The following is a 23,013-nucleotide window of genomic DNA, read 5'->3' as shown; positions in this document are numbered from 1 at the left end:
TGGTCCATCAGTCATAAGGAAAGCGTAGAATAAGATTTGAGCAGCGCTTGGGGCAAAGTCACGTATTTTGCACTGACTGAGTACACTGGCTGAGGAGTGTGGTGCTATCTGATAGACCAGGGACGATCCACTGAGCACTAAAGGACAAATATGTTTGCATGCATTTGCAACGCATTTTGAAGGATGCCATGTGCACTGAAGGAACACCCTCTCACCTTTACTGTGCTCCTGGAGTTCTTCGCTTTGATGGGCACCAACATTTGGAACACCCGGCCCACCACCGCTGAGGAGTCTGGGAAGCCAACGGGCTGCGACACCGCAGCTACTGCCGCTTCCACCTCATGTAGGTCTGACAGCACCGCCGAGTGCATAGATGCCTCCAACTGCCCTACATCACCTAGAACTTCCATTGGGTTCTGATCCCAGGAAGCCCGCACTTCTGTTACTGTCAGCACCATTGCGATCAGCAGCACCAGAAAAGTCCTGTCCCTCTGCCCCATCATGGGGCATCCCCCATCCCGGAACTTTCTCAGTTTATTGCGCATGTCTGCTTTTATTTTTTCTTGCTCGCACAAAAGAGGACGTCCAGTTGAGGGGGCAGCATGCACCCCACTGAGTCTGAAAGAACTGATCCTCTTTTCAAAAGCTCAATCCTCTCCTTTTGTTCCCGTTGCCGGCCCCTTTTCCCTCTTTTTGTGGAAGTTCCCTCAGTAGTTCTGAAATCCCATAGTTAAGGGGCTGCCTCTGAGACCTGCACTGAGAAAGAGAAAGAGAGGAATTAATTAACAAGCATTTCAATAGCAAAAGACTACTCTGATTTGTCCGACCAATGCACCTTCAGAGTGATCCGTCATGTTGGCACTGTAAAATGGGGAAAAAATAAAGCTGTTGGTATTAGCTTATGTATTTGTTCAGGTTTACCCAACCATCTACAGGGTCATAGTATCGGAAGTGGGTCTTTATACAAGACATGTTAGCTGGGTTTCCATCCAAAATTGCTGATTTAATTTATATGCGAAATTGGAATTTCGCATGAAACATTTGTGAATAAGCACCGATTCGATCCTACGAGTCAAAGATAACTATTTTCACTTCCTGATAAACTGGAACTAAATATCACTAAGACAAGTAGGAGAAGCAACTGAGTATAATAATTTTCATTTTTAATAAATTAGTCACACAATAAATGCAGTCATTGCTTTCCGAGCAGATGCCTGCTGTTTGGAAATGCAGTCATGTAATTAAAAAGGCAATACAGAAAGACTTTGACGACAGACATTGCTCGGGCATTTAAGAATGACCATAACAACATTTCACATGCTGTGCAAAGAGATCAGTCAACCGTTTAGTCAGGTTATGTTGTCCCATAGTGCTAAGTCACATGACTTTTCAGATGTTTCCATCTTCCATTATTTGCATTCAAAAACCGTTTTGCAAGTTATGGTTTATTTTTATTTATTTTTTTATTTACATTTCTGTCACTTGTTTTCAATGGAATAATTAAAAGCGCATGAAAACGATGATGGAAAGATAGATATGTTTGTATTCAAAAATAGTTAGATGCAGCTGACTAAAACAAATCTTGAGATGCATAAAATATATATTTTATACCTAGTAATAGTTTTTAGATATTTAAAACACAATGCTCATGGTATACACACGCACACACACAAAATTTTGCACAACATGCAAACTTGTTGGCCTGACTAGTTGTTTGTTACATTACAATTACATTAGTCAATTAGGTCAAAACCCAATTCAAATACCATCCAAGGTATCAAATAAGTTACGTATCATTAAGTTGCCGTAAATCACTTTAGGTTAATGGTATAAGCCAGATCTTCGGTCTCTGCCAGCACTGATGTTTCGCAGTGCTTGCTTACCCACATGCACGCATACACAGGTGGATCAAGACTAATCTGATTACCATTCACAGCTCTCTCTCCTTTTTCTCCTCTCACACTGTGCCTTTCATTCGCTCCCTGCCTCATTCGTCACCGAACATGTCCCTGAAAAAAAAACACCCTGCACTAGAAGAGTAACCCGCTCCATGAGCGTTGAAAGAAATGGACGGAGACAGGGGGTCAGTCCATAGCGACCAACTGGTTCAAACACTTCAGAGGAATGCACACCATCTGAATTGTCTCTTGGGGGGAGAGCTCTACACTCTAGAAGTTTGTTATTCATGCAGGTCTTTCATTCAGAAAGGAAGACGAAAAAGCCTGCAGTGAAAAGAGGGATGGGTTTAGTGCAGGCTGGGCCGCAGATTTTATGCATTTGAAGAGGGAGCTGCTCTGCACAATGCAGCTCATTTCCCCTGAGAACTGCTCTTAAGCCCTTGTATCCAACCTATGAACGAGAGAAGCGGATACGAGACGGGTGAGGCGGTCTCTCACGCTCCCTGTGTTCGGTAGGAAGGGAGCTTCTTCAGAAGACTCCCAAACAGCAACACTGTAGGTCCAATTCACCTTGCTATCTTTCGGAGATTCATTCTGAAAGCCAGTAGGGAAGTTACTCCTATAACAAAGTCCAAATAATCAACAATCATTTTCAAAGTCAGGTTTATTTGCGGTCTCAGCCAGACGCCGACAAAACACAGTCTGAGAATGTTTAGATTATCCTTTGGTGTCTTTCTAAGACATATGGTGGAAGGAAAAACAAAACAAAAACACGAATACTACCGAGAGCAATAATATTGTGATACTGTGATAGAACATAAGGTGTGTTTGCAGGTTAAGAGTAGGAATTTCAGAGAAATGTTTAACAAAACATTAGATTTACTCAAACTGTGTGCGAGCCAAGGCTCATCAACTCCCGACAAACTGCTGGGAAGCTTCCGCCATAGGTTTTTAAATAAAAATAAATTCAAATCAGATTCCTTCAGTTCGATAAGCTATTCATTTCAAGTCACCACCGAATGAATCATTGGGATTTAGTGTCCGACTAATCTTGCGAAGGCTCTAAAGTTTCGAGTCATTTGGAACGGGTCACTGAAGTCCAGAGTCTCTTACATTTTTGTTTCCAATAGGAGCTTAGTGGAGAATTTATAATAACTGCTGATGTACCTCACAGGCCAACAAATAAATCTGCTAGAAATGTGTTATTCAGATTTTTCAGTGAAGACAGTACCATTTTCGATTTTCACACAGCAAAACAAGTCTTTGAAATGTCACCATAAACAATAGCTACTTCAGTTTTTTTATTTCCCCTAATTTCCTAATACTTGTGGTTTTAAAGTGAAATTTGTGCATGTTGCTCCAAAGACATGTTTCCTGATAAAAAAGTGAACAACCTGCCTCTTGAACTCAGTTTACTTTCTGGCAAGTCCTGTTATTGTTCAACCCCTCCCCTTCAATCAATCCTCAGTCAATTCCTGACAGACAAGTCTTGTTGGATAGTTAGAAAAGTCATGCAAGTACAAACAAGATTTGAACACTTTTTATGTTCACATATAAAGATTACAGAACTGTTGTTCATGAATATGTTACTACTGAGACACCTGCACCCACGACTTCCTTCTGCAAGGCTCTATCACAAAAACACTCACTCTTTAAACATTCAACACCTCAGACATCAGATTATCATGCTGTTTTGTAATACCTGCCAAACACGTGCTTTAAACACCGCCAGTGCTCTAGTTTTAAACTTGTTAAGTCAATCTTTTTTGACACGCACTGTAGACTTAAGACGAGAACTCCACCTCCTGCTGAAAACCATGTCACCCTTTTTTAAGGTTTTTTTTTAATCTGTAGAATGCCTGAAGTCTTATCACACATCATTGACGCTGACAGGTATGACTGGAGGTACAGTCAGTAGCATGACCCTTTTCAGCTTTCTGCACTTTTCCACTACAGTCCCACCATTGAGCATTCACAAAGAGCCTGATGGAATTGGCAGGTACATGAAAGAACTTAAACCTCATCTCCGGTTACGGATAAAGACGCCCATTCATTTCTCAGGAATGGCGGGCTGCTTTCAAAAAGGTGGAAAAAGGGGACCTATCACAGCATTCCTCCCTTGATCAGCCCGGCATAAGAATCTGCATTGGTCACAAGAACCCTGCCGCCAGTCTCACCGGCAGTAGACTCGGACTCTTTCAGTAGTCAAACTTGACCCAAGAAGCCTTTGAAATGGACCTTTCTGCTCTAAAGACAAAATGGAAATCATTTCATGTGTGGGAAAAAAAAGAGAATCCTGAAGGCTAGTCTCCACATGCCAGCACAACTACAGAGGGCCATTGTGTTGGAGGCCTGAAACAGTCCAGTGGACGCTCCGGGAGATTAGGATTTGACAGGGATGTATGTAGGTTGGGGGAGAGGGTAAGCAGTAATAGGTTTGCCGACAGTGCAGTTGGCAAAGGGGAAGAGCGCCCTTTGCCCTGGTACCATGGTGACACCCCTTGTCCATCACCCCCCAGGGCCCGTGCTATTGGACAAGCTTATAAAAGGCATTGAGTCACGCATTCCAGCTGGAGCAAGTCACCGATGTTTACTCACAGCCTCTAACTTTGAAGAAAAAAAAAAGAGAGCCAAGGTGGCTAAGTCCAAAGTGATTAAGTCCAATAACAAAAAGAATCCCCACCTTAATTTAGTTGTTTAATATGCCAAAAGAGTTGACAAAATGTATTTCCCATTAAATCACAATGCATAGTTGATGATCCTTAGGAAAAATATTTCACTCATCTGTAACTGGAAGGACTAGTCTTGTGCACTTACCTCAGAGCAAATACTGTTGATGCCATAAAAACACATTTACCAAAGCTCACAGCTGTAATATAAATGCGCCGCAAGAGAGATCTGAAGAATATGATATAAATAAACATCAGCAACTGAAAACCCAGTAACCCGATGTACGCAAGGTGATGTCAAGTTTATTTTTAAGGATCCTGAAACTAGAGCCTGGCAAAATACAAATTTTTTGCAATATTCTGCTATTAAAATGCTTCAAGCTGAGAACTGAGAATATGACCACAGGCAAGGTGATCTCAAACAGGAATTTTATTCTAGCTAAACAAACTTGATTTTTTTTAAACAAGCAGGGAGAGTAAACTGCCTTGGAGCTTCTTGTTTGTGCAAAAATGCAGTTATGCAACATTATAGGAAGGAACGGAGCAGAACATGAGGAGAAAGGTGTATACCAGGCACACTCTTTTTCTTTATTACCTTCCGATTTGAGACCAAAGTATTCATGAATTATTAAACAGAGAGAGATCCCACATTTCATTAGAAGTCATCGGCAACTGCTCACTTTGGTCATTTCATATTGCATGTCTGTATTTTCCTCACTGGTGTTGGCAAGGCACTTGACGCCAAGACTTTAAATAGCTACCAACCCAAAGTACTGCCAAAACAGTAAAACCCTGCGATGCTCTCACTGTCATAGTATTAGTTCAGAGAGTCCCTCAGTGGTAGTCTGAAGTCCTTCCCATTATAGTGAGGTATGCACCATCAGCAGGGTCAAGGGTTAGAACCACACTCCTCATTTGGTGAGTGTGTAACGGAGAGCGGGCCTCTCCCCGAAGAGACTGACAGTGGTGATTAATGACTCCGATACGGTGCCATCAATAGCACGCTGTACGCGTGAGCAGTCAGCCTGGATGTCCGCTGCCCCTGGAAAACCTCCAGGAGCCAATCAGAACGGTCGCTTTTGCCTAAGCCCCGGTCAGCTCAAAGCTGACCTTCTCCACTTCACACTGTACTCCTTCCCCACCCTCCTCTGACATAGCTGAGCCTTCTATTAATGGCAACTGCAGGGCATGAGCAAAATAAGATAGAGGCTGGCTAAAGAAGTCATTCACGACTGGAAAACCAAGCCGACCCTGGCAACAGGATGAAAGTCACCAATGCAGGCCAGACTCTGGCAAGTTTACTTGACAGTGAAATATATAAATAGAAAGAATTCATCCTCTCATTTTACTGAGACCAAAATAATTAATGTTTCCATTTGAAACAATAGTCTAGGTTTTCATGGCTTTAAAACAAGTCAAATAACAGCAGTCACTGTCATTAGAGCATAATGATGTTTCAAATATTTTATAGGGATTTGCAACTACAAAAGGAGAATTATTTTATTGTTTTTGCACTGATAGGTATTATTTATAATATTTTAGAGAGCGAAGCATATATAGATTTAAAGAAGCAATATTTACTCAAATAAAAAAAATGTTAAAAATTTTTAGCCTAAAACCTTAGAGACGAAATCACACTATTAACTAGTTGTTTATTAGCATGCATATTGGCTGTTTATTGGCCTTAGTCTGTATGACCATATTTAGAATACTTAATCTTATCTCATAGCTAAATTTAATCTAACTCAAACTATTAAAGGGATAAGCTAGTTCACCAAAAATGAGAATTTGGTCGTTCCAAACCTATGTCCTTTGTTCATCTTCAGAACACAAATGAAGATATTTTTAATGAAATCTGAGAGCTTTCTGACTCTTCAGGGCTCCAGACTAACATTTGATAGCAGTGGCACCAGAGCAACTAAATTCTACAGATGGTGGCGCCAGTAGCAGATTTGGTAACACTGGGGGTGGTGTTTTGGAGTATTAAAATATACATCATTTAATCATAAAATATTATTTTGCATTAATAAGGTGTCGTTTCTAGTAAAATTACATGTTCATTTCTTGTTTATGTTCCTTTTCTTCATGGTTTATACAGATTTGACAGTAAAGCACCAAGCTTTAGTTAAGATACATACAAAAATGTACTTTTAACAAAGCAGTAAAAAAAAAAAAAAAAAAAAAAAAAAAAATATATATATATATATATATATATATATATATATATATATATATTCCCCTCTTAATAAATGAACCATTATTCTTCTAGTATATGGACCTGACCAACTTCAGTGATTATATTTTGTTACTTTTAATGGGATGAACATTCAAACTGGATCATCTTACTGATTTAAAGTGCTGGAAATAGTTGTGTGAAATGCTTAAGTCATTGAAAAGTGCTTGAAATTTTCTCTTAAAAGGTTGTAAAAACCTTGAAATGAATAATGTAATGCAATTAGCGTTACCGTTTCTGGTTTCCTGATGTGTGTCAACACTGTTTATAACAGATTCATGTGCAGAAATTGAATGATTCTCAGTACATCTCACAGCAACCTTATCATTGTGCAGCGAATTCAAATGCTTCTCACTGGATCTCACAGCACGTTCACATCTGTGCAGTAACAGTGTCACAAAATCAGATGTTCTGAGCCCAGACAAGATTGTTTGTGTATCTATCCAAGCTGATAAATAGCTGAAACGTAGCGCGGTTTAGCTTCGCTTTTGTTTCGTTTGCGGTTTGATGTTTCTCAAATGCAACAGAAATGGCAGAGCCTGTGAATTGGACAACGCGTTGGTCACGCCAGTGCGCATGCTCACAAAAATTTGGTGCACCAACAGAACAAATGGTTGCAGTCTGGAGCCTGGAGATTTCATCAAATATATCTTATATTGTGTTTAGAAGATTGTGAATGAAGGTCTCATGGATTTGGAATGACGTGAGGGTGAGTGATTAACCCAATCACATAATTTTCATTTTTGGGCAAACTAGCCCTTTAATAAGCAGCAAATTAGGAGTTTGAGGCAAAACTCATGGTTAATAGTTAGGCTACTTTATTGAGAGTTGGTACCCAAACTAAAGTGTGAACAAACTATTTAGAAAAAATAAGTATTCATTGTATGATTTCATCATTTCTCCAATTCATTTCTGGGTCTGAAAAACTACAATGTTAAAATTCCATGACAGTTCAAGGTCTGATCCTTTGACAGTAGAGAAATTATTTGAAGAAAAGGAGCACTGGCCCAGGAAGCGTCACTGACCCATAACCTGTCTTTTCTGACTTTAGCGTCATAGCCTGAAGTGTTTGGAGCATGTGCGCTAACCGTTACACCATGACTCTGACAATAACTTCTTTTATCACTGAATATGTTACTTTGGTAAGAAAGCATCAGTAGAGGAAAGCAAAATTAGTAAATTTAAGTTGTGGAAAGACAGCAGTACGAAATCAAACAGAAGTACAGCAAACTCCTCTGAAATTTCCATTAGATGGTGGTTTACATCAAAGCACATTGCATAGTTAAAATTCACAACTTCTATTAACATTATGTCATATTGCGTTTTTCTTCTATGTCCTTGTGACTCACTATCCCCTGAAATTGAATTTGCTCTCTGACGCAGAGTAAACTCCAGTGTGCAAGCACGCCAAGAACAGCGACCATGTTATGTCCCTTAACAATTCAATTCATGAGATGCATGAGTGAATCTGGGTGAGCCTTTGTGGACCACAACAGGAAAGAACGGCATGAGGTAAATCCATATTAAAACAACAGAGTGAAACAAAACATATAAAAGCCACCAGCAGGCATACTGCAGCTAGGGGCTGAAACCATCACACCCAGGGTCCTTTTTAAAAGAAAGTGCCCTGGCAAACACACAGGTCCAAACATGCCTGTAGAGCAAACATGAACTGAAGGACCTGTCAGCATCCCGATACTTGAGAATGGGGTGTGGAGAACATATTGACCCCACATGCATGCCTACAACAATGGGAGTCTTTAGCCCCTCCGGCTTATTACAGTGACGCCATCTCGAGTTCCAACGCCCACCTGTAGGCCACTGCAAAATTTGTTTTTAAAAACAGGATAAATAGATTATTTCACAATAATAAACACCCCTGCTTTCCCATATCACGTTAATAAGCAATGAATGTATTAGAGGCATTGGAAACAAAGCTACCGGATAACAGCTACAAGCAGGAATGACGTAATGTGATTTTTCTGCTTGGAAATTAGCGTTTGATGCTGCTGTGCTTTAAGATATGAAAAAAGCTAGGGAAGTGGTGCTGTACACCTCTCCGATGCGTTTTTAATTTGATGACAAGCTAAAATGAATTGTGAGAAACAATTTAGGGAATTGTGCAGCTTTCCCAAACGAGAAGGAACGCATGTTCACTTTGATTAAAACTCGGTAAAGTCAGACGTCAGCTCTTTCTCTCAAGATGGCAGTATGGCTTGTGAAGAGTCTGACTGTGCTCAGTTTTAGAGCTTCCTTGGTTGCCTGTAATTATGTGACGGCAACAAAAAGATTACGAGATTATGAGAAAAAGCTCATACTAGTTAAATCCTCCGATTTTGTAGGTAGCATGATAATGCTTGTTAGCATAAAACGCTACTTACAAACCAGGTTTAAAAACGCCTTGCCTAGTTTAAGACACTATTAATAAATGAGAAGGCACTGCACTTCAAGTTGCGATTAACAGCAATAGCCTACATCCAAGCTATAGAGTGCAATCTCAGAATGTTAATAGTCAGTCAGTTTGATTGATTATATTACCTAAATGACTGTCCTGGGGCAATCCAGGCAGTCATTTCAGAGCAGAACTTCACACATTCCTTAAATCTTCTTAAATTCTGCTTAAATTATCCAATATGGCTGCAACTTAAAATCAGTCTTTGAATTTGGTAAATAAATGACACCGGTTTCTTCAAATAAAAGTCACATAGGTCAAGAGGGGCCTCTGTAAAAACACCTTTGTAATCTCGTCTGATGGGCTTTGATCATCTGAAACAACCATCTTGAGAGAATAACCACTTTTCTCACAAAAAAAAAGAGAAAAAAGGGTAAACCGTGCAGGGCCCATGAAGGCTGCTTCTCTGGCAGGTGCTTTTTAGGGGCGGATCAGATTCTTTTCAAAGACCACCAGTAAAACCACAATCTTGGAGCAGATAGACAATTGAGGCCAGTTGGTAGAGGATACCAGGGACAGCTGGCAACCCCCAGGCTCTTAACATGTACCAGGACACCATCATGACCCCAAAAAACACCCCAGAGATACACCCCAACTGCTAGAGGAGCAGCACTCACAGTTCCTGGCAGAATTTGTGGTTGCAGGGATTGATTTCATGTCCCAATCTTGGAGGGATAAAACGGTAGATGATATATACATCTCTCACCATGAACCTATGTTTGTGAACCATTTTACTAATATTCTTCAGTGATTTGACATCCTTGGAAACAACTATCTATAAGGCATAGTGTGGGCCTTGGTTTTATCTGTTGGGATTTGATTAAGATTGCAAAGTAGTAAACAATATCCTGAACTTTTCACTTTTAAAAGTTTCTGTGATTTTTGGAATCTTTCAGAAAATTTGAGGAAAATTTTGGACTGTTTTTGGATATGCGCCACTCCATCGCAAACCTACATTTGATTGGATTACGAGATTGGATTTGCTTTTTGTATTTATTCACTTTTTAAAGCCATGCCAGATTCAAAGCTATTTTCCTGGCAATCTCTGAATAAATTATGTATACATTTAACCAAAGTTTATAAAAGACATTTTAGATGTACATTAGATGAAAATTCTAAAATACAATTTTTAATAAATCCGACACCTATGAATAAACCTTTGTCCATTTACTTTAAAAACTGCGGAGGACTTAAGTGTCTTTGCTGACATATTTCAAAAGGAATAGGCTACTTTTTCGGTGGAAGATTAAAGATTACAACTATTCTTTCCATTTATTTCTATTCTTTTGTGCACAAATGAATTATTCATAGTAAGACCAGTAATGTGTGAAATTAAAAAGGGTCAATTTTTTTTTTTATGCTGTCTGTAAGTCAAACTGAAAAGTGGGTTCCCCTAGAGGAACCTCTTTTGGAATATTTATATACAGTGCATAAACACATAGCATATTGTCTCTGGCCACCCAGACAAAAGGTTATTGTTTCTAAGCGGTTACTTTTTTTGTGGGGGTTTTTTTTTTTTTTGTAAATCGCCAAGGCGCCTGTAAACAACAAACGCACATACAGAAAAATACTTTTTACAAGGTCAAATCAAGAGTGTGCAAGACACCACTAAAATAAGAAAAAAAAGAGACTTGGCCAACAACATAAATAATAAATAATAAAACATCTCGGTGACTTATCAACCACAACGTAGGAGAACCAAATCACTTGCCCTAATGGCACACCCAAAACAAACACATATCCTGCCCTATGAATTCATCAGCACTAAAAAAATCTCATTCAGGTTTCAGAATATCACGGTTGAAACCGTAAGATGGCCAGATGGCCCTCCTTCACACACACTTGCCCTAACGCCGCTTGGCAGCAAAGGGAGGGAGTGAATCTGCAATATCTGTGAATGAGCTACAAGGTCTCGAGGTGCTGGGCTGGAGCAGTGCGATGCTGGGACTGTCACATTCGGTACACAGCTACGGATGGCCGGGGAGGGCAGGAGGGATGGCAGACGTGAGGAATACGAGAAGTGGGGGTGCTGGAGTTTGCTAATTTGCAGAAATGAAGGACAAGCCGCAAGGGGCCAACAATGGCATTCAGTGCCTATACAAAAATCAGCATTTCTGTTCTCTTGTGTCTACAAACCCATTGCACAAGAGCATGCTTAACCATACAACTAAACTGTGCATATTTTTCTTGCATAAGATGCAACCAAAAGTGAGCTCTTCAAAGAAGATCGATGTTTGTTCAAAACAAACAACGGTATGGTGACATGTGAGTTGCATGTTTTCATTTGCTGCAACTTTGATGGCAAGAATTGATCAAAGCCATCGTTTTCCCAAACAGTAAACGGACTCAGTGTGGTGTGAACGGTAAGTAGTGCCCTTAACCCAAAACAGGGGCAACAGATGGCCTGAGAGACATAACCACCGACTTGTTTAACAGAAACACAACTGTTAAGTCTGTCCTAGATCAATGGTCTGTGTCAATAAAAACCCAACAATCCAACTGTGTATTTAACGTAGATGCGGAGATACATTTGGGTTCGGGATAGACAATAACACAACCTCTCAAGGATATCTGTTTGTTATGAAACCAGGAAGGCAGGAACTGTACCCCGCGGACACAGACACAAAACAGTGCAAATCACTGATAACACTGTGCCGAGATATCTGTGATACTTCAGAAGCCTACACCAGTCGAAGAGCTCATAGCTTTTTGTTCAGGAAAACATTTCCTGAAATACAAGTCACATAAATCAAACACACTGAGATATTAGAAAAACAACCAAGAAGCCAAATGTGAGCGCAAACTAAAAATAATCACATTCACAGACTCTTTTTGGATGACAACCCCAGGTGATCCTATTCGTTTTGTAGTATGCTTAAAGAGAGCTGCAATTTTGACCTGAAAGAGGCTAAGAATTTGCAGAAAATAACTTCTATACTGTACCAAAAGACCTTTCTTCTTCACAGTGATGGCAGCAGGGCACCACTATACCTCTTCACACAAGTTTCTTTTTCATGAAAGTTTCTGCAATGAATTCAGCCCAATCCTCTTACAGACTCATTCATTCACTGTGTTGCTAATTTCAGTCCTGGGTGTGATTTAGAGTTTTATAAACTTTAATTTTTATACGTAACATTAAAATTTGAGACTGTTCTGTTGTAAATTGTGCATATTATCAGACTAAATGAAAATTGAGAAGTATAAATTATCAGACTAGCATAGGATTTGTCTTTTTTTTTTTTTTTTTTTTTATTAATGTGCGATTCAGTTAGAAGTTTTACTTAGACTTCACTGAAAATAGGCCTAAATCAGTACTGCCCTGAATTCATACCATTGCTTCCCAGCAAAAGTATTTCTAGGAAGGGATGAGACGTTATTTTATATTAACATCTAGAAACAATTTATTTATAATTATTATTCATGCAGCTGTAATAATTTAATATTAACTGAGAGCATACATGGAATAGCCTATTTGTACTTAGAATCATTTAAAATGCACTAGTGGTGATTACACAGTGGAGGTGATACAGCCTACACATTTTCTTGTATATTCAAACATTATTTTACCTAAAATATCTACTCTTTACCTAGTGTTGACAGAAAATTTTAAAAAATAAAATTAGTATTAATTAGTTAAACCTACCATAATGTGAAGAAAACTTGTTTCATGAAAAACATAAATAGCTTTTTTCTGTCATATCTTGAAATAAAATTGACAATTTTAGTATCATCTTTATGTGGGCAGTGAAAATGTTGGCAGGGAAAGTTATATCTAAAAGAATAAATAAATAAATAAAATCAACTACTGATCTTATCAAGCAAGCAAAGAGGAAAAAGAAGATAGAAGAACGCTCCTTTTTGTTGAACCCTGTAAACAAACAAACAAATTCTAAAGACTACAGCCAATGTAAGCGGTTAGTTGGTGGAAAAACTTAACATGACTGATGTTTGGAAACCTGAAAACCTTGAACTAGATACTTACCTAAATAAATAAATATAAAAATCAATGATGTGCATGAGAAAAAAAAAATCTTTATCTTCTTTATATGGGGCTACAGAACATCATTTTAGTTCCACCTTTCTTTCCTAGCCTGCATTTCTATGCCGTTCCTACCACCCACTTACTGCATTTCATTCATAAACAAGATAATACTACCGTCTTTCTCTTTGCGGACATGCATTCCTGAAGCGGTCTCACCTTACCAAGGTGACTACCTTCCCACACACACACGAAAATCTGAACAATGTGGAAACACCCTTCTCCATTGCAGGCTATCTATTTGACTAAATGAATGCTACTGGAATCGCAATCTGCTGGGGTTTTAGTTTACACTATGGAAGGGAGCACTTACATGCACTAACGTAAAATAACTCAAGTACCTGGTGGTCTCACATAATGAGGAAAATGTCTGGCTCCTCAGACACCAGGACGTGTGAAGACACGTAGTGGTGTGGACTTGTAAGAAATAACATGCTCGCGTCCTCAGGTTCCACAGCGGATCTGATGTATTTACTTGGTCAGCACTACAAGTTACGAACCAGTTGGTAGGTTAGTCTGTTTGTCAGCGTCAAACACACCTGGTCTGGCCCATTTCCCCCACCTCCATGTGCCTCTTTAAAGCACACATTATCAGAGGCTAAGATCTCGAAACCAAAGCCAGCGTGAAAAGCGCATTCTAGTCAGCGTGATCTTTGCTGTCCGAGTTGTTTAATGATTTAAGGACTGCTGGGTTAGATGAGGCCTAACTAATTATTAGTGTGGGCACATATGTGCTAGATCCAACCTAAAAATGAAATTCTTGGAGTTAAGTATAATAATGAGCAATAATAGTGATTCTTGTTTTAACAAACATCCCTAATGAGTTATAAAATGCAGTTATTTTAAACGGGTCGTTTCTGGGATTTACTGTAAAATCCACTAGGTACTCTGTACGATTCCTTCAAGCAAAATATCCCACAAGTTGACAAGTCGTGCAGCATGAGGACACCCCCGTCCTCTACACCAGTGCCATTCAAAGAAAATTAAATTGACGGATTTAAGATTCACAAGGAGTGGACGGAGCGCAGCCCGGCACATGCCCTGAATATTAAACTCTAATCAGACCCCCTGCTTATTGCCCACACTGATTTCAATTGGTGGTGGAAACGGCGTAGCTGAACACAGACTCGGGAAAGATATCAGGAGAAATGTTCTTAGAATTGTCCGCTTTATGGTGTCGCATTCTCCTAGGATTTATTATAGACATGGGGGTAAAAGGAGAAGATTAAGGAAACCTCTCTAAATGTGAGAAGAAAGAGCAAATGGCCTAGACCAAGGACGTACGAATGTTACAACCTGTGATCAATAACAAGCATAAAACCATAGAGGAATATTCCAGAGTGGGCTCTGCTGAAAGAGTGTTAAGATTGTATGACGGTGGTGAAGGGTGCTATTTTTGCACGTCTTAAAGACTACCCACTGAAAATGGTGGGCTAAGAGTTTACACAATTTTTAACAACCCCCAACCCGTCCACAACAATACTTAAAGGGATAGATCACCCAGAAATGACAATTGTGGAGAGTCCGAAAAATTTTCAGATATCATAAAAAATATCTGTGTGTTCCAGAGATGAACAAAGGTCTTATCGGTTTGGAATGACACAATGGTGAATAATTAGTGACAAATTTAATTTCTGGGTGAACTATCCCTTTAAATCCTTTTCTTGTTATTTGTCAATTTCCGGATAAGAATGTTTAATATTTTTTACTCAATTTCCATTTCCAAATATTTTTGAAAAATAAAAATATAATAATATAATAATAATAACATTTTTAAAAAAATACAAATATATATATATATATATATATATATATATATATATATATATATATATATATATATATATATATATATATAATATTCATAATATTCATTCATACACATACATACATACATATATATATATATATATATACATAGCATCAAGTATAAAAATGCCCACAAAGTTTTAAAATGTTAATACTTTCCATGACTTCTCAAGGTCTAGATATCAAACTTTTATAATCCTTGTTCTTCAATGGTATAGAATAGTTGTTATGGAGGGGTGATGCAAACAAGAAACATCTTCATTTTGTAATCTAATTTTAAATGTTTTTAAGTCACCCTGAGGCACTCAGGGTATCTATAGAAAAAGCAGACCTTCAGTCCATATAACAGTGAACACCAGAAGCAAGAACATGCTTGACATACTTAAACTGACGCCTAGATTTATGTTTCAACCTAAATTTGCTTTCCACTGCAATAAGTAGCTGAAGATGGAAAGAAAACATCCGGGCCAAATCATAAAAGGTTAATATATCATTGTTTAAACAGCACACTGTAAATCACTAACTCCAAGTAGATGTTTTTTAAAAAGCCTAAGGCGTTCATGTGCAGGTGGCCAGAGAACAACTGGCACTCTAGTCCAAACCAAGCTCACTCTTTACGGTTTACCGGGCTAATCTGTTAACAAACGGTGACTGATTTCTTCCCATCTTGGCGTAGTTCTGGAGGTAGTAGCAGCTCTAGGCTCACTCAAGACAACTCCACAATTACCCTCCTAAAGCATTCTCGCAAAGATCACGACAGACAGAGTCGCACTTCGGTAAACAGCAGGCAATTTGTGTGGGAGTCAAAGATCAACTCAAAGCGGCGGCTCAGGAGGGGTAAACAGAGAGCCTCCCTTCATCCAAAAGGCTGCTGGACACAAATTGGTGCTTGCAAACATTAAACAGGCCCAATGTTTAATTTTCCTCTCAAATCCTTAAACGCAACCCCCAACTGTTATCGATCGGCCAGACACAACATCAGGCATGGTAATATGTAAACAACATCTTTAAAAATCAATATTATTGCATTTGTAAGCAGGTAATTTAAGTGTGTCTGTGAGAGGTGGCCTTTATCTGCCCAGTTTCTCCCATCCAGTGCTGACAACATGTCTGAGTCTCCAGGCCATCGCGTTAACATCCTATGCTACATTAAACTCGCATTTCTACAGCGTGCTGAGCTAGTGAATCATGCCGTCTTCTCTGTAAGACAGATCTTCCCTCCTGTTTTCCCTCTGCTGAGACCACAGGCCAGGACACCTCCATTGAGCCCATAGAAATCCACCTGAAAAACACCGTAGCGAGAGCTCGGCATGTCGAGCGCCGATGAAAAGCTGCTATTTTTTAATCGCCGCTTTGTGTTCGAGGTGCATGGAGGAAAAGGTTGCACGATGTACTTAAAGCTGTTTTCCCTTCAAAATGTCAAAGTGCAGCTTTGGTCTTAAGGCCTCTGACAGCGCGGAAAGTCTTGACCCGAGTTGTGCAGCAGCGTTACAGCTACACGAAACAACATGTTGGGTCGTTTTTATTTTTTCTTCCTAACACTGTACTATTTTTGCTTTATCTCTCCAATCTCTCCAAAAAAAAAAAGTGTTAAGAACTGCTAACAATTACAAATTATACAGCTGAACCTTGCCAATTAAAACTTTAAACGCAGAGCTTGTAGACGTGAAAACCATTTATATAAAAGGAAATATGTTTTCTTGGCATGCAAATTATTTTACTCTTTAAACATACAGTATTGCTGACATGAGACTTTAAGGGATAGAACCATTGGTTCGCACTTTACAACATAACATACGCAGATAAATTAGGGTAGCTGACATAGACATGAAAAAAATGGTAGAAACTTCATTGAAATCATCTCTATTGTGGTTATGCTCAACATGAAGCAAAATGAATATTATGCTTCATATGTTTTTAAATGGTGCCACTTTACAAATACAACATGAGGGTAAGTAAATAACAATTGTAATTTTTGGATGAACTACTACAAATATGCAAGATATTTAATGTAAAAAGTCTAAATTGAACACAAACGGATATAAAAAATTTAATAAAAAATAAAAAAACATTAAAAAACAATGGTTTAGTAACATCAGCTGAAAAATATAATGTGCACAGCTAAATCGTTGACTATAAAGCCAAGAGCATGTAAAAAGGGTCACGTCTGATTTCCTGTCAATGCTAAACCTCAATTGGTCAATTCTGGCATTATGGCACACTAGGAGATTGCAAACTAAGCTCAGGCCACATGGGTAAAGCAACGTGGCAGAACATTAACTCATTAAGCAAACGCACGTCTCCTTGGCGGGAATGCATGTTATTGCATACTGAAGTGCACAGTATTCGACAGAAATACTCTTCGCTTGGTGCCAGTCAGTAACGCGGATATTTCTCGGTTATCTTCTTCTCAGCTCCACACCTTTGCTGATGATGCAAGTCTTATCACAGTACCGATAGTACGCAGCCTTGCATTAGAGCCGTTTCCCACTGCCTTTAAAGCCCCTCCCTCTGAACAGAGCCCCAGGGTTATTTACAAGCAGTGCTACAGAAATCTAGGTTAGGCTGCAATTGAAGTGTGAACTATAGCACACTGCAGCAGACAGTGCCTCCAAAGACTGAAGCAGCTTACTGGAAAATAAACAAGAGATCTGCATGTGTATGAATGCGCGAAAAAAGACATGCTCGTGGTAAGAGCAGCCAGTCACCAACTCGGGCTGCGGCATCCGCTCAAATCCAATCAGCCTGCAAGATTACGTGTCTGATTACGAAAGCACGGAAGTTATGAGAGGTCCGGTGCATGACTCTACACAAGCTGGGAATTTTCTCCTGGGCGCACCTTTTGTGTGCCATAATCCAAGTTTAAGTCTTTATTTGTGCGGAGAGATCTGTGCAAAACCCAAAGAGGCACTTTGCAGACTCGACCGTGCAATCATCTACAATAAACTTTTTGGCACCTGCATTCCGGGGTGGGGGGTGGAGCATCTCATACTTTGTCTATTTTTAAAACCCGACAACAACGGAGTCACGTGTGCTGGAAGTAAATCAATACCGTCACCCTCTGCTAATGTTTTCTCAGCACTCCTTCAGAAGGACTGCACCGTAAAAGGACGTTTTGCAAGGTACACCAGGAATAAATATCTCGGTGGACTGGTTAGCTCAAACAAATTAAGGCATAAATGAACATGCAATTACAGAGCCAAGAGAGTTCTGCTCAGGGGCAAGTGAATCAATAACACTTGACAAGTGCAACAGTACAACAGGCCAGAACATCTTCTGCAAGACGATCAGCCCAAAGGGTATTGCAATACCTGCAATCGCAATTAAATTAAGGGCACCTGAGAAAAAAATTGGACTAAATGAGTCTCCCACCTCAGAATTTCAACAGAGATCCTGGTCTGAGCTAGTAACAATATGAAACTCGCAGAAGACGTGAAACACAACACGTTAGAGAACTTACACAAGAAATAAAAAAGGGCAGGAAGGAAACTTATACCTGTCCTCTAATTTTAGCCCCCTTTACTCACTGGATTTTCCCTTGGGACGAAATGAGGGGGTTGCAGAAAATAGACTCAACTACATGCCAAGACAGAGATATGGCCTTATTCCAGAACAACTTTAAACCTTGTTCATATGAGACATTCGGTGACTAAACGTCCAACCGACTCAACACTGAGAAAGTGATGTGGGTGTTTTTTTGTATTTAAAATCTGTCTTTGACAGACTGAACATGACTAAAAACTGGACGTACAGTTATGCTCAGCTTTGGGTTAAATAGGAATTATTATTATTTTTATTTTTTTTAGTTAGAAGATCTTCAATATTGGTTTTACTGTCTCCTTAATGCTAAAGTAACTTACATATTGTTTTGACTGCATAAATGGTGCACATCTTACACATCATCCATTAGTTTGCAGATGCATAACATTTTAAACGCAACTCTTTGCTACCATCGTTGACATTACGAACATGTAAGCCAAAACGAATCAAAAACGACTTAGAATAAATATCATGGCATATCATTATTAAGAACATTCATAAATCATGTCATGTTTCTATGTTGGAAACTAATGATTGTTCGGTCGTTAGTAAAACTCATTTAAAATACATTTAAGTATCAGTACTTGCGTCCAAGACTATTTTAGTTTTCTTTAGATTAAACAAGGAAACATGCAACCCAAGAGTGTCTGGATACTAAAGATTCAGAATTCTTTTAATTATAATCATCGTAAACAAAATGTATAAACTATGTATTTTATTTTATTTTTTTCCACAATTTCACCACTGCCTTGTATTGGAGTGAGTCTCTCGTGTTTAGTTAAAACCGACAACACATGAAAAGCATTTGCTTCTTTACTGAGGAGCATAAGATGAAAAAGTCAAATACTGAAGGGTAGCGTGGAAACCAAATGCCTGGCAAGCTCATAGAGGTCTTCATGTCCCTTGACAAGTAGGGAAAAAAACCCCTCACACAGCTGAAAGGTTTAAAAACGTCTCCATGGAGAGGCCGACGTGATGGACATGCTAAAAAGCCAAACAAGCCAATAAGATATTATATATATATATATATATATATATATATATATATATATATATATATATATATATATATATATATATATGGTTCATTAGTACTACACACTGAGGTTATAAGGTTGAAGAGACAAAAACTAATTCACAAACCCCATGAGCTACACTTTGATTTAAACCCAAATGTAAACCTCTTTTATCAACATCTTTAAGCTAAAGCGTCAGACAAAACAATACTATATTTATTTACATCGTGCAACGACAACTCAAAGCCAAACCTGAGGTGTAAACACCATGAATGAGACAGTGTATTAAAATAACACAAATCTTCAAAAGCCCAAGCACCAGAATAGGTTATAAACTCAAAAAAAGAATCCAAATTATACGCGGAAATTAAAGTCGGCTGCACTGTATTTGTACATAACGTACAATAACAGATCTAAATCTTTTCCCGCTTGGACTGACGTTATTTGTTATCTGTTGTTGATCGATGACATCTAAAACGACCCGATAATGTCGTTTAAAATAGCAATAAGCGGATATGAATCACCAGATAATGACAACAACGACAATTCTACACCAGAAACGAGTTATCTATATCGCTTTTTCAGCACATAATTTAAAAAGTCAGGTTATCGATTTCAAATGATAAACAACTTGACACATGAATTAATCAATTAATAGTCTGAGACCTCTATTTAGCTAAACCTACAAAAATATTTTTTTACCGATAGACAACTAAACCAAACCTGAGCTCGCTATACGGTTATTTATAAAAAAAAAAAAAAAACGAACAAAAGCGACGTTGATTCGAATCTAATCTGAATTCTGGTTCAAAATATGAGCGTTACAGCTTTCGCTGAAGCCCAGTTCGTGACGCGATGCGTTTTTTTGGAGCGACGCGAAAAACTAAACGAAGCTTATTCGATCCAAATAAAGCATTGTGGTTTATCGCGTCGCGTCGGCGCTCGGGGGGGGTCTTACACCTGTTTGCATTTGGTTTGCTTTAGGAGCGTCAGTCGCTCTGCAGCACAAAAACAGCCAAGCCTAAAAATATCGCTATAATTCAGCCCAACTGTCTCCAGTGTCCTCTACGCGATGTCTTACCTCGGTCGAAGAAGATCGGCGTCACATCGCAGCTATCATCATGTCTGGATGTCACGCTTATAAACGCATCCGAGCGCAAGGATGAGAAGAAATCTCGCCCTTCTAGCTCTCTTCTCTCTCCATCTACACGAATAAATCTGCACACACACACTTTCACTGTCCAGCCTCGAGACCCGGCCAGCCGAGCCCAGAGTCACCTACATCGATTGAACAATTCACTGTGCAACCTCAAGACGCGACCAGACGAGCCCAGATGAACACACACCAATCTGCAATTTTTTACTGTCCAACCCCCCCAAAAAACCTTCAGTCTACATATATATATATATATATATATTATTCAATTGCTCATTTTTTTTTAATCTTTTTAGGCTGTGCTTAATGTGCTTATAAACCCTTTCAAAAATCAGAATATAAAACAAGAAACTTATAAAGAGAAAAACTGTATTGATTTTAAAGGTTTTCAAATGTATGCAACTGCACACATTTTGTATTCATTCATTACTGTTATTTTGTTTTACATATATATTATTACTTTGTATTTTGATGTTGCTCACCTTATTTTTATTTTTTTTGTTTTTCACGTATTCTGAACTGTACAGCTTTTTTCTTTGACTTGAAATAAATGCATATAAGGAGAATATATATATATATATATATATATAAGTTCACAAGAGAGAGAAAGATAGCGGTTTTTTTTTTTTTTTTTTTGTTACATGTACTTCTAAAAACATTTTAGCCTCTCTGAAATTAATTGCCTGCTTCCCATTTCTATATTTTTACTCCTTCCATTTTTAGTTCCTTCCATCTTTAGCATTTTTAAGAAAATAAACAACTAAATTGTTGTTATTATTAGCGGTAGTAGTAGTTCTGGATGCAGCTTCTTTTTTTTTTTTTCTTTTTTTTTTTGTCTTACAACACAATTAAAGTTGTGAGACCTGATTTGTACCGTTAAAAACTGTCACTGTCCAGTTTGAAGACTCGATCCCAGAGTCATTTAACATAAAGATGATTCACGAATCATTTCCCACACCGCAGCAAAAACAAGCTGATTTACCTGTCCACACTGAGATGAACCGACTTGACTCCGAAAGTGATAAAAAAAATCCCTTTCAACGCTTCTCCAGTGGCGAAAAATAAATAAATAGTGCTGTTGAAGCACAGGTGTAGTCGTGGGTCGGCGCTGATTATTGCTGAAGGTCAGCGAGACGCTTTTATTCTCTTGTGTACACACTCGCTCCTCGTCCTTCAGCAGGTTCGTCCGAGAAACGAGCGAGGATTGCCAAACGAGGATGAATTATTCCTGATGAAATCCACGGGACGACTGCGCGGCGCTTGATTACGAGTCCTGCCTGGAGTCTTTAGGACGAAGGAAATCAAATTGGAAAAGAAAGATAAAATGAAAGTACGTGTCGACAGTCAGCAGCGGTCACATGTCGAGGGCTTCTCCAGCCTCGCAGTGTGGGTGTGTATGAGCTGCTCTGCACTTGCTGTCTAATAACTCACTGTCTGAGCTGTGAAGAAGAAGAAGAAGAAGAAGAAGAAGAAGAAGAGCTGCTCCTTCAGATGGAGGAGGAGCAGTGAGTACCTTCACACTCCACCCCTAACACGACTCCACCTCGGCGCTACTGTACACAGACCTGACGAGAGAGAGAGAGAGAGGCAGAGAGAGAGACACACAGAGAGAGAGAGAGGGAGAGGGAGAAGGAGGGAGAGAAAGTGCGAGAGCAATAGCTACATTTAATATAATGTAATGATTTATAATAATAGATAAAAATATGATTATTATTATATACTAAACCAAACCTCTTTGTTATATTAGGCTATATAAAACTGTATTCGCAAACTGTAATTAATAAAATTAGCATAAATGCTTGGCATGCATGTTATTATTGAGGTATTATGTAGATTATAGGAAGGTTTTATATAAGATTTTAATATGTGATATTAACAACAACAAAAATAATTTATAATAATGTTTTGTATGTATAAATTAACGATTATTATGTTAATAATATTATTACTAATTAAACTTTTTTATATTTGATATGATATTATATTATATAAAACTCTATATTTAAAAAATGTGAATAGTAACATTGGCCAATATTACATTATAAAAAGGCTTAGCATTAACATTTTTATTGACACATTTTATTAAACTATAATAATAAGGCTTTATAAAACATAACTTTATAAATGCTTATAAATATAATTTTTATATATGTATTTTTGTTTTAAAAAATATGATTACATATCCAAATTTGTGTACATAA

The 23,013-nt window shown here is 38.5% G+C and overlaps 1 protein-coding gene across 4 annotated transcripts in view; it reads right to left on the bottom strand.

The window, feature by feature from the left end:
- LOC127987454 (dystroglycan 1) overlaps nucleotides 1-22,309 on the bottom strand; it is a 33,712-nt gene extending 11,403 nt beyond the window's left edge. The window contains exons 1-2 of one of the 4 annotated variants that reach the window (XM_052589798.1): nucleotides 21,795-22,309; nucleotides 216-756 (exon numbers count right to left, since the gene is read on the bottom strand). In XM_052589798.1, coding sequence (XP_052445758.1) covers nucleotides 216-545 — 330 coding nt within the window. In that variant the 5' untranslated portion in view covers nucleotides 546-756; nucleotides 21,795-22,309. Of the gene's footprint in view, nucleotides 1-215; nucleotides 757-20,737; nucleotides 21,004-21,794 lie in introns of those variants that run through there. The other 3 variants (XM_052589799.1, XM_052589797.1, XM_052589800.1) reach the window with 3 other exon arrangements.
- Between the last annotated feature and the right edge of the window lie 704 nt (nucleotides 22,310-23,013).

The sequence above is a fragment of the Carassius gibelio genome, chromosome B22 (genome assembly GCF_023724105.1).
Source record: "Carassius gibelio isolate Cgi1373 ecotype wild population from Czech Republic chromosome B22, carGib1.2-hapl.c, whole genome shotgun sequence".
In the NCBI taxonomy this organism is placed as follows: domain Eukaryota; kingdom Metazoa; phylum Chordata; class Actinopteri; order Cypriniformes; family Cyprinidae; genus Carassius; species Carassius gibelio.
The sequence above is the reverse complement of the archived record's forward strand: the minus strand, read 5'-3'. Positions and strand labels throughout refer to the sequence as shown.